The 13,682-nt window shown below is 39.7% G+C and overlaps 1 protein-coding gene across 1 annotated transcript; it reads left to right on the forward strand.

The window, feature by feature from the left end:
* Positions 1–5,188: 5,188 nt before the first annotated feature.
* On the forward strand, positions 5,189–5,964 carry LOC141632880 (uncharacterized). Its single transcript, XM_074445384.1, has 2 exons — positions 5,189–5,192; positions 5,417–5,964. Exons 1-2 carry the CDS (start codon positions 5,189–5,191, stop codon positions 5,962–5,964), a joined length of 552 nt encoding a protein of 183 aa, XP_074301485.1.
* The last annotated feature ends 7,718 nt before the right edge of the window (positions 5,965–13,682 follow it).

A 13,682-nucleotide genomic window follows, 5' to 3' on the forward strand; every position in this document is an offset into this window, starting at 1 on the left:
TAAAGTGGAGTAGAAAACTCCCTCAATTCCGCAAATCGACCAAACACAGCAGGGGAGAGGTCGTAAACAGGTACAGCAGTGCACGGCGGTCGATTGACCACATAGCCCAGTCGATCGACCAGGGTGAAAGGAACAGTAGCTCCTGGAAACTGCAACGCAGTCGATCGACTATATAGCCCAGTCGATCGACTGAAAATACTGTTGTACTTCAGATTTCTTCGTATTTGCTCAATTACTTGAGCTAATGAGGTCTAAAACCTGCAAATGCACAATAATACGCACCCAAAATTGCGCAAAACCCAAAATAAAGTCTAAAGCGTATAAAATCCTAAGCAAGCAAAATAAAATGCGAAGTTTCGCGCACACAAAAGCAATAAAAAGTGTCTAACAAAAGCAAATAAAATGTTTGTAAAACATGCGATCAACTAGTAGTTGATCAAGAACGGCCACGGAATGGCCCACTCCGTCTGCTTCTGGCTGCTAGAGGTAGCCTCAACGGTGCTTATCTTATCAGCTGCACCCTTCTTAGCTTCCACGTCCGTATGGCTCAACGGATCAACACTTTCATCATCTCCCCAGTCAATGACCTCTTCTTGCTCATCAAAGTCCAAGTCGGACTCCCTTGCCTTGACCGGCTCGTCATAAACTTCCTCATCAGTGCCATAGCTAAGGCAACCAAGACCGCCTCGTGAAATGATTGGCTTCTTTGCAGATGGAGTAACTTGCAGTTCTTCCTTCCCCAAACCAGCTCCTGCAATATCAGAAATAGACAAATCTTTCTCCAATTTGCTCCCAATCTGGGACGGAGGTGTTACAACAGGAATGGGCCCAGAGATAGGCATATCAGGAAGTATAAAATAAGATTTCTTTTCAGAAACCGTATTGCAAGTCACGGGCCACATGGGGTCTTTCTTTTTAGCAGGTTGGACAAAGACAATAGAATGCTTCCCTACTTTAAAAGTCAAGGTACCCGAACCAACATCTATAACTGCACCAGCAGTGTGCAGAAATGGCCTACCCAAAATAATGGGAATATGGGCATCCTCAGGCATGTCGAGTACGACGAAGTCAACAGGGAAGAAGAACTTCCCTATTTGCACGGGATGTCCTCTAAGACTCCTATTAGGCCGGACCGCAGATCGGTCGGCCATCTCAGACTTGTCATGTGTGTGGATCGCAAACCTAGTCAATTTTAGCTTCCTAGAAAGACTCAAGGGCATTACACTTATACTAGCTCCTAAGTCACATAATGCCTTCTCAATAGAGAAGGTACCTATATTGCAAGGAACAGAAAAACTACCCGGGTCTTCTAGTTTGTGAGGTGCAGTGTGAGACAAATAAGAGCATGACTCTTTGGTTAATGCGACAGTATGCACATTTTCAAGTGACTTTTTCTTAGACAAGAGTTGTTTCATGAATTTAGTATAGGCAGGCACTTGATTAACTAACTCAAGGAAAGACACTTGTACATTCAAGCTACGAATAAATTTTTCAAATTTATTGAAAGATACCTAGTCCTTCGTCGGCACTAGTCTTTCCGGATATGGGGTCAGAAGAAGTAGCTTAGCCCTCTCTAAATCGCGCATGCCGATCCGTGGACTTAGGGCCGAAGTCCATTACTTTCTCCTTGTTGAAACTTGAACCCTCCTCAAACCGCCTCAAATGTGAACCATTGATCGACATCGGGTCGTACTTCGGAGGGACCGACCCATCAAAGACTCGGGTCTTTCCCCAATACTTTCGGAGTTGTCGTACCTCGAAATAAGTGGTCCCTCAAGTTGTCGGGCATCGGAGGACGAAAAATCTCACTATCAGCAGCGATCTCAGTCGATCGACCAGTGATGTCAGTCGATCGACTGAGTTGAACAGACCGAAAGCATCTCAGAACACGCACTTCGCGATCGACCGGGTATGTCGATCGATCGACTTATATACCCCCAGTGACGCCTTTTCTTTCCTTTGCTCGTTCCACTTTGTTTTGACTCGGTTTCGCCTCATCTTTTGCAGCATCACCCTCGACCATAGTAGACCCCTCCAGGGTGGACCCACTCCTCGAAGTTATGGCATTTAGGGTCTCTTTTTGGTCGGTTTGAGTCGGTAAGTGTCCCGGAGCTCGAGTGGTATTCTTGCTAGCCAATTAAGCAATTTGGCTCTCTAGCATCTTCATCCCGGCCTCTCTAGCTTGGGACTTCTTCAAAGAATAAGTTCTTCAACTCGGTGAACTCGGAATTTTGGGATTGTTCTTTCTTCGAGGAACATACGGAGGCTTTTGATATGGCTGCTTATGTGGAGGCACATAGGCTTGCTGCTGCTGCTGTTGTGGAGGTTGAGTCGGATTCAGGACATTCTGGCTACTCCACCTCAAGTTGGGGTGGAAATTCGGCTCATAGTACGTGTTTGTCTGCCTATAATGTTGAAAGGCAGCGCAAGACTCAAAGGGGACAGAACAATTTTCTGAGACATGCCCCTCAACTCCACATCTTCTACAGACGAAAGGACCGTTTGAAACAGCATTAACATGGTACATCCCTCCTTTAGAGGCTCCTCCCAACTCATATTTGTCAAACCTTGCGGTGAGAGCTTCTAGTGCGAAAAGAACCGGGAAGATTCGGTAGCTCTCCTTTGATTGCCTCCGGAATTCCCATATTCACTTTATGGGTGGCTAAGTCATCAATGATCTTCCACCCCTTAGTCTCTCCCATATTCTCAAAACCGGCCATTGGTCGCACATCCAAAATAGCCCTCCGATCGTCATACAGCCCATTATAGAACTGATTGCAAAGACTTCATTTTTCGAACCCATGGTGCGGTATAGTTCGCACCAGTTTCTTGAAACGGACCCAAGCTTCATGAAAGTTCTCATCAGGCCCCTATTTAAAGCTCGTGATCTGAGCTCTAATGGCATTTGTCTTCGAGACAGAGAAGTATTTCTTGTAGAATGCCAAGGCTTATGAATTCCAGTCGGTGATCCCATGAGCGGCTCGATCCAGATCTCTATACCACTCCTTGGCAAAGATCACGAAGGGAGAAAATGAACATGGTCTCCTTGATCCGATCTTGGGTCACACCGGTCGGCGGGGGGTATAGAGCAAAGAATAATCAATAAAAATCTCCATATGCTTGGCCGCATCTTCATTTCGTAGCTCCCCCGAACTCGGTTTCTCTCAACCAGGTTAATATAGGAAGGCTTCAGCTCGAATTTTCTTGCCTCCCCAGGTAGTTCGAATCCTTTGTAGAGATTCGCAGTTGTCGGCTCTGAGTGACTAGCAATAGTTGCTTCTTCAGCCATGACTGGAATTTTTGGAGAAGTGATTGTCTCAGCTGAAGAAGTAGAGGCAGGAGATGTAGGTGGATCTTCTTCGAACAGAGCGTTCTCGTAGTAACTTGACAGAGTACTCAGCTCTTCCTCTATCGGTAATACCCTTTGTGATCATCTCACCTCGCGCAAGGATTTCTCGATCTCAGGATTGAATGGTACTAGTTCACCACACTGTGACCTGCGCATAAGAAGAAACTATAAAAAGAATATAAGAAAAGTATAAGGAACGGAAGTCCCTTAAACTAAAGAAAGATTGAATAAAAACAACTAAAAATTAGAAAAATTGCCTCCCCGGCAACGGCGCCAAAATTTGATACCCGTCGTTGTGAGCACCAAAAATAAGATTTATAATTTCCTATTAAAACTAACCTAGGCTAGTGGTAACAGGGTCGAACCACAAGGGGACGAATGTAATTTCTAATTGTCTAATTTAGTCTAAGGTAACGAAAGTGGGGGTTGATTTGATTTGGTCTATACCAATAGCAATAAAAGATAATAAACTAAATAAACGGTTAAAACAGATAAAAGAAGGGGTACTAGGATGGTCGGTTCACTATAGTTTCGGCGGCAGCATAGTAAACAGGTCTAAATCAAACACATGAGGCGGGAAATAAAGAGGTCCTCTCGGTCCACTCTTAAAAAATAGCATCTTTCGATCTCGCTATAGGTCCCTAATATCACTAATATAACTTTCGTCCTGAAAAGTGACTAACGGTCTAAACTTTACCTATCTTTCGATCGCAGCATAGTTTAGTCATTTTAATTGGTGATCTAACAACTGTCCCTATCTCTCGATCTAATGGGTCAGTCATATATTAAGCATTCAACTAGCCGCATGCATTCGATTCGTCAAACACAACATTTAAATCAATTAAAACGAGGGTAAACCTCACGTGGTCAGTCGATCGACCAGGTATGGCAGTCGATCGACTGACACGCGATCAGGCCGTATTCATTCTATTGCCGCCTATACTATAATTCCCCTACATCCTAGCACAAACTATTTAGCTACTCATATTAAGGGTGATAACAACAATAAAGCCAATAAAATAGACAGAAGAATTCATGCTTGAAATAATAGAACAAACAATTAACATAAACGATGAATCGGTTTTGGGAAACTAACTAGCAATTCTATCCTACAAAGCGATAATAAAGCAAACTGAATTATTAGCAGAAGAATACCGATTGGAATTGCGGCAAGAGATCCAGAAACCGAATGCAAAAGTAATTGTACGAAATAGTATTAAAAACCCTAACTGTTGAATGTTGGAAAACTGGCTAAAGAACTAGTAGAAAACTAGGTAAATTTCTGAATGAATCTCCCTGTAAACTAGGTTACGTTATATAGGAAATATACGTAACACTTATTTTTTAAAACCTTAACACAATGGGCTTCAAGTTCCTTGATCTTTTAATTCTCGTCTGAAGCAGCAATGTGGTCGATCGACAAAGAGTGGCGGTCGATCGACTGAGTAGCAGTGTACAGTAGCCTCTGGAACCCGTAAGTTGGTCAATCGACTGAAGGCAGTGGTCGATCGACTGAAGCAGCTGATACTTGACTACTATAATCTCGTGGATTTGTCTTTTGGGCCTTGGAATGCGCACCAAGCTTGTTCCTTAAGCGAATGCTTCACGTCAAATGCAATGCAAGACACTCGGGGATGGATTTAGCTCAATTTCCGTTGAATTCTTCACATGTCTGCAATAATGTACAAAAACACGAAAATAGATGGAAATAGGGGAAATGGTAGCTTAAACTACACAAATGAGCTCTGAAATGCGTGGAAAATAGGATGTAAAACATCATATGAAAGACACGCATCAGCAAGTGTGCCAAGTATCAGAGCTTTTGTGAGGCAATTGGATATGGGTTCTTACCTTTTTCTTTCTCTTCGTTGGGGGAGTAAGGGACGGATGTTGTTGCTTTGCTCAAGCGGATTCAGAAATTTGCCTTTTCCCAGAATGTCGGAGCTCGCGCAGCTGCTTTTAATTTTACTAGACTTAGCTTTGCTATTGATAAGGGAGTGGGTGCCAAGATTGTATCTCCGCTACTCACCAATTTCTTGTAAAATTTTATTTGATCTCAATAAAAAGTTCCGGTATTTTTAAACAATGATGATGATGATGATGATGATGATGATGATAGCGTCTTTCAGAGAGGCTTTTATCTACCTAGGCATCGTGTTCTTCTGCAATTAGCTGCCCAGAAAAGGCTTGCTACTGTAGATCACCTAGCCAGTAGAGGTCTCTCTATGGTTAACAGATGTTCCCTCTGTCAGAGACATAGTGAATCTGCTGCACACTTGTTCTTTGCTTGCAGTTACTCTACTGAGGTTTTGCAGGTCATTAAACAGTGGGTAGGGATCAATACTCCTGAAAATTCTCTGCAACAACTATTAAGCTGGGCTAACAAGAGGAAGTTTCGAAGGAATTGGCATTTTCAATGGGTTCAGAACAGTATTGCAACTACTGTGTACAACATTTGGAGTGAAAGGAACTTGCGGATTTTTGAGAATCAGTGTAGATCAAGCCATACACTTATACGGGACATCCAATATATTGTCAGCATCATGTTGTTTGCCAAAATACAGGATGTTTTCCATGAACAAATACTAGATAGTTTCCTAACATCTAGGAGATAGTCTCATGAAGCCTTGTGCTTTGTTTCTTAGCGGTTTTGCTTTTGTAAAAAATCTCTTGTATTCTTCTTTTGAAATATAATGACAAAATACCCTTCTTGAAAAAATATAATAATAATAATAATAATAATAATAATAATAATAATAATAATAATAATAATAATAATAATAATAATAATAATAATAATAATAATAATAATAATAATAATAATAATAATAATAATAATAATAATAATAATAATAATAATAATAATAATAATAATAATAATCGATGGGCATGATAAGCCCCTACGTCCGGCGGATCTTTTGCTTTATATTTGGTACACGGGACAAGATGTGTGTGTCAATTTGACTGGATCATCTCCTTTGACTCGGTCAGGGATGTCTAACTTTATGCCCAGACACGTGATGGTTGATGCGGCGGAGCTCAAGTGTGCCAAGTATCAGAACTTCTGTGAGGCAATTGGATATGGGTTCTTACCTTTTTCTTTCTCTTCGTTGGGGGAGTAAGGGACGGATGTTGTTGATTTGCTCAAGCGGATTCAGAAATTTGACTTTTCCCAGAATGTCGGGGCTCGCGCAGCTGCTTTTATTTTTACTAGACTTAGCTTTGCTATTGATAAGGGAGTGGGTGTCAAGATTGTATCTCGGCTACTCACCAATTTCTTGTAAAATTTGATTTGATCTCAATAAAAAGTTCCGGTTTTTTTAAATAATAATAATGATGATGATGATGATGATGATGATGATAATAATAATAATAATAATAATAATAATAATAATAATAATAATAATAATAATAATAATAATAATAATAATAATAATAATAATAATAATAATAATAATAATAATAATAATAATAATAATAATAATAATAATAATAATAATAATAATAATAATAATAGGGTTTTTCTATATGGTAACCCGTTATTTTCTTAGATTCTACAAGATAACCCTCCATTTTAGGAAACAATTTTGGTAACCCCTGAGGTCCCTTAATTACACTTGCCGTGACATTAAACTCTTAATCCGTGATTGTTTGACTAGGCTGACATGGCATATGACTAGGCTGACTTGGCAATTGAGTGTGTGTGTGTGTGTGTGTGTGTGTGTGTGTGTGTGTGTGTGTGTGTGTGTGTGTGTGTGTGTGTGTGTGTGTGTGTGTGTGTGTGTGTGTGTGTGTGTGATTGTTTGACGTGGAAAATGAATTAAAAAAAAAAAGAAAACCCTTATACTGATCAAAACCCTTCAGTTTCCCACATCCACTCTGTTTCCCTATCCAATCCAAAATATCATTCATCTACCAAAATTAGGGTTTCAGCAAATATCATCATTCACAAAAAACGACGCACATCTCTTCTCCTCCTCTCAACCATCATCTGTTAGGTAATAAAGGCAATCATCTTCACCTATTTATTGTTGTTTAATTATGATTATATGCTATTATTTGGTGTTAATTGCTATTGTTTTACTCGATATTTTACAAAGTTGTAATCTTTCACTTTCAATCTCACGGAATTTGGTAATTTTATGCTTGTATATTGATGTTCATCTATTTAAAGCAAAAAAATTGAGTATTTTGATATTTTAAATGCAGTATGAAGAATATTGTGTTGAAACTGCATTATAGGGCGAATTTTGTTGAAGTTCTAATTGAAGATACTGATAGGGCTTTGCTTATTGATGTATACAACGACATGTTTGATGGGGCTGAAGCAAATAATATTGAGTTACCTAGACACCCTTCACTAGCATATTCTTATAAAATGAAGTCATGGTGGTTAAGGACTGATAATGATCTAATGCAAATGTTCAGTAGATTAGGGTCTAAGAACATAATTGACATATGGGTTGGGGAAGAGGTTCAACCATGTCATGTCCTTGTTATGGCAGGACAAGTTAGGGCAAATTAGAGCTGTTCAAATGCGGGCTTGGGCCAGACATGGGCCGGACCGTGAAGAAAAAAGTTGTCTTTTAAGACTATAGTGGGCGGGCCGGGTCAGAATTTTGGGTCAATTATCATTGCCCTTACCCGCCCTTTAGTCAAAAGTCAGGCGGCCCATGAGCTAATGGGCCGTAACACTAAACCTTTAACTGTTAATTACGTAATGGCTATATAATGACTTCACTTTAAACTACGGAGTACTTTTTATATCTCATACCTTCATTTGAAATTTGAAGTTAGGTGTATAATATATATAGATAGTGAAGGAATACATATAAGGATAGAGGTAAAGATTGGATGTATACATTATTGTAACTTGTAATACACGGTAATTAGTGGTGTTTTGAATATATGCGCCTATTGGAAAGACAATCAAATTTTAATTAGCATGGAGATATTTGGAAATACAAAGGTTTAGGTTCGACTTTATTAAATAAAAATATGCTTTTACTTTCTTTCATTAAAAAAAATCATTACTTATAATATAAAACAATTAATATACACAAATAAATTGAAAATTTATTATCTTGTTTTTTTAGTGGGCTGGGCGGGTTGGCCCATTTGGAAAAGCTCGTGTCCATGTCCGGCCCATTTACTTAATCGGGCTGGGCTTGTCCAGACCACAACCCATTTTTCAGAAAATTTTGTGTCCAAGCTCGCTAAAAATAAGGGCCGGATGGGCCGGGTTATTGGGCGGTATGACCCATGAACAGCTCTTGGGCAAATCAGAGGAAAAACATTGAAGATGTTGGGGGTGTTGAGGATGTTGGGGTTGAGAATGTTGGGAATGAGAATGTTAGGGCTGTTGAGGATGTTGGCACTGTTGGGAATGTTGATAATGTTGGGGTCAGTTTAGAGAAGGAAAATCATGTGACAGTCAAAGTAAAGGAGAAATTGCCTTGTAGGAGAACTGTGTTGAAGCCTCACGCAGAATCTGCTAAGTGTGTTGATACAATTTCTGAAAAAGCTGGTAAAGCCTCTAGTTTTAATCTGTTGACACCAAGGAGAAGTTCCAATATCAGGTTCAGTAGTATCAATGTCAACTTCCATATTCGCACAAACTAGGGTTTTGCTCAATATTGTTGTGTTGACTAATGTGGAAGCTAACAATATTTTGATGACCCATAATCAACTTAGTGAGTCTAGGAATGTGTTACCAAGGGGAAGTGAAAGACTCAATAACAACCAAGTAACTACAAGTATTCCAACCTCACCCATTGTGTCATCAACTGTTGTTAGTAGGAGAACATCTCCTAGGTTTAAGCCTCCACCAACTGTCCAATCTTCACAAACAAAACAGCCAAGGTTGAAGATGGCCAAAACTACTGCTTTCAGAAACGGGCTATATGTCCCTAAAGAAAGATCATCTGGAATTGTGTTGGCAGAGAACAGTTACAAGGAGACGTAGGGCAAGAGGAGGAAGGTCATTGACCATCTGTAATTCTGAAGGATCTGAAAGTGATGGATCATATGTACCATCTGATGAAGAAGAGGTTGATAAGGGGCAGGGTTTTTCTGATCTTGAGGCAGAGGATAATAGAATAATATCAACACTTGAGTATGTTGAGGATGACTATAATCCATATGAGGTACATGGATGGACTGATGAAGGTGGAGGATATAATTCAAAGCTGTTAAAAAATGGTGAGTTGTATGAAAATAAAGTATTTGGTGCAATTAGGTTGAAACCTTGGCAGCTCTGTTCATGGACAAGGACCATTTTCAAAGATGTTCTAAGAGATTATTGTGTGCAAGAAGGGTTTAGCTTGGTTGTTGTGAAGGCTGAAAGTAATAGATATACAGCTGACTGTGCTAGTGCAGACTATGGGTGGAGGATACATGCCAGTGTGCTTCCTGATGGCAAAACACGGGCAATAAAGTCAATAAGAAACCTTGACCATGGATGTAATGGTGTATTAACCAAGAACCCAATGGCAAACTGTAAATGGGTGGCAAAGAAATTAATTGAGGACATAAGGGTTAATCATGCAATAACTGCTCAGTCAATTAATGATTTGTTGATGCAGAGGTATGGACTTGAAATGCCTAAGACATCTGTTTATAAGATGAAGGAAATTTCTTTGAGAGAAATAAATGGAAGGCATGATGATTCATATAGACTGCTCTGCCATTATTGTGAAATGATTAAGCTTACCAACCCTGGCACTGTTGTATTGGCATCTGGGTCTTGCAATGAATATGGTATCCAACAGTTCAAGTCATGTTTCATTTCATTCCATGCTCAAATTGTTGGGTTAATTAGAGGATGTAGGAGTCTGATTGGAGTTGATTGTGCACATCTGAAAGGGAATTATGGAGGAGTGTTATTATCAGCAGTTGCACTTGATGGGAATAATGAAATATTCCCCATAGCTGTTGCAGTGGTGGCTTGTGAGAATAAAGAAAGCTGGTGCTACCTTTTTAATAATATAAAACAATTAGTAAATGACTCTAGCAGGGATGATTGGACTATAATTTCTTATAGGCAGAAGGTATGATTTTACCCTTTTGTTTATCTATTGATTTATGTTTGCTATATTGATTTCTTATTGTGTAAAGAAGCTACTAATCAAGCTGTTAGTCCCTGTAATTACAATCACAATAATCCAAGCAATACACTTCAGCACTACATAGTCTATGTCAACTACATAGCCTACGTAGTCTACATCACTACATAGCCTACATAGTCTATGTTAACTACATAGCCTACATAGTCTATGTCAACTACATAGCCTGTAACACCCCATATATTTGGCTGAATTAAAATTAACTTTTACATACAAAACTGGCCAAAATACGGGATATTATAATTAATACACAAAGCCTCGTATTAAAAATCCTTTAAAAAAATAAACTAGAACAAATGGAACTAAAAACTTTACAAAGTATTAAAATAAAATCTTGACTCGAAAATTCTTTTGAACCGTAGCGGAAGTCACTTAAAAATAAAATCAGAAGACAGAAAGGAACTACCTCCATGACGAGTAGCCCAGAAGAAAGAAAACACGTCACCCGGAAAGCTGAGTAACAGATAATACCTCAATATAAGCAGAATAGTTTTTGGTCATTCCGTGGAAACACAAACACGTAAAAATAAAAACAAACACGGAGAATAATAAAAACACTCCCCATCAGGCTCAAAGCTATTCCACAATATAGTAGACACTCTTATCCAAATAATTAACTCGATCACAACTTATTACTCCATCTCATTCATTACTCTGTCTCACTCATTACTCCGTCTCATAATATAATATTCCAAAGTAACCACATATAATATTTTCATTGTCAGCCCTAAGACAAAGACAAGGGGTGAGTGAACTGGCGTTCAAAACCACGAAACAATATTTCCATCTCAATGTCAATTCCAAACTCATAACAAAACTCAATAACCAGGGTCACTCTGGACCGTAAACACAATATGGCACAACGGCCTCATAACTCGATACCAGTAACCAATCTCAATCTCAATTTCAATATCGTCAAGGTTCAAAGAACCATGCTCAACACTTAGAGTACAACTCTAAGCTACTCACCCACTAGTCGATGCCGAAAGATACGACAATTAACAATACAAAATTAATTTACAACCTTAGTCTAAAATTAAATAATGTCAGCCTCCCAATAACAAAAAAACCAAAGTTCAATTTCTTATTAGAAGAACATCTCTTGTGCACCGAATCATTGACCGCTTCCGTACAATGACAAGATTTCATTAAGGTGCCTTGGTGCTTGATTACAATTCTACAATTCAATAGCAACATAAACTTACACGCTCAAGTGACGCCACCGATGGCACTCTATTCCAAACTAACCCGATTCAGTACCATCACATATCTCTTTTTTTTTTTTTTTTTTTTTTTTTTTTTTTTTTGCAGCTGTAAAGAAAGGCACAAACAAAGGACCTAATTGCCCATAGCACCTTTTGCAAGGTTATGAGCAATCCTATTAAACCTACGCGGCACAAACCTAAATGATAAACAATGAAAAAAAGGAAAAAGAAGACGCAAGTCTTGAATGACACCATCAATGAGATGGTGTTCCCTCTCCATCCCGGCAAGTTGAGCTAGAAGTTGAAGACAATCCGAGTTGACCTCTAAATGAATGATCCCTTGTGAAAAGGCCCACCTTAGCACATACCGTAGTCCTAGCGCCTCAGCTTGTAAACCAGATTCCGCAGAAATCCTAACACTTCTGGACAACAGTGACTTTCCATCCTCCCCATAGGCCACCCACCCAATACCCGCATGTCCCACCGATTTCCATCCTGCATCTACCATAACCCGAAAAGCCTGGCACCCTCTCCCACCTCCTACCACAAAGAAGGGCCGCCTTTCCCTTAAATGACACAGGTCATTGGCACATGAATCCACTTCCCCACCCCCCTTATCTTTCTTACCAGACTCAAGTGCCCTCACCGCCGTCTCCACTGAACTTGACCACAAACCAAAAAACATTTGAGGATGAATGTGTTCCCCCTGAAACAGAATTCGGTTTCGCACCAACCATAAGCACCATAGGGTGGCCAGGAACTTAATGACCTTAATCTCCGCATCCTCCGTTTTTCTTAAATAGATTATCCAGTTAACGACCCAGTCCCCAATATTGATGTGGGCACTGCCTAGTGTCCTAGTTCCGAGATCAGAACAGGCCCAGACCCGACAAGCGATTCGGCAATCTCGAAACAGATGAGCACTTGTCTCAACAAGTCCCTCACAGTCCACACACAACTTACATGAGGAGTCCACCTGAATATTTCTCCTCATAAACTCAGCACCCATAGGCAATGAATTGGTCAAAAGTCTCCACAGGAAGACCTTCCAAGAACTCGGTCCCGGTAAATTCCAGAGAATACTCTTGCAGAAGGACGCCCGTGCCTCATTAATCCGATCTCTATCCTTAGTGGTACCATGAATCTTCATATACTCCTCAAAAGCAATACCATACCCACTCTTAACAGAATAAAGACCATCACTAGTGTGTTTCCAAAACACATTGTCGCGAACCTGTGACAAACAACAAGGAATAGCCAAGATCTTATTTACCGACTCCGGCGTAAACAAAAAGCGAAGGAAACCCGAATCCCAGGACCCATCAATCAACCTCAGATCCTTCACCTTTAAATGTTTTAACCAGACATTGTCGGGTAACATGGCATTGTCACTTGGTTCAGGCCTTTCACCATTCACCCAACGGGAGGTCCAAATCGAAAGGCTAGAATTAATCCCAGGCTTCCAAGCAATATTATGCAAAATTAGCTCCATCCCATAACGAATACCACGTACACCCCATGAGACATTATTTTGTCTTGTAGAAGTTGCACTCGCGGACCACCCATCTCGTCCAAACATTTTGGCCCTAAAAACTTTACAAAACAAGGACTCTTGACCCGAGATAATTCGCCATGCCTGCTTGGCCAGTAAGGCTTGATTCAAGCACTCAATATTCCGCACATATCTCAACTCATTCAATTATCTAAGTTTAAACCTATCATAATTCAACCCATCTCACAATAATAAAATTAAGAGTAGAAAACATTAAAATACTAGTACGCATAATATTGAACCACATAAATTTATAACTATTATCATCCAAAAACAAATAATTGCACATATACACACAACCTCGAACAATAATATTAATAATAGGATCGGTAGAATCGTGTTACCTTAATATTAGATCAATAGTACAACCAAGCCATAACTAGAAACCATGAAATTAATAGGCAGATGATAAGAACTTGGTGTGGGATGCTAGCAAGTTGAACGCTAATGAT

The sequence above is a fragment of the Silene latifolia genome, chromosome Y (assembly GCF_048544455.1).
Source record: "Silene latifolia isolate original U9 population chromosome Y, ASM4854445v1, whole genome shotgun sequence".
NCBI classification, from domain to species: Eukaryota; Viridiplantae; Streptophyta; class Magnoliopsida; order Caryophyllales; family Caryophyllaceae; genus Silene; species Silene latifolia.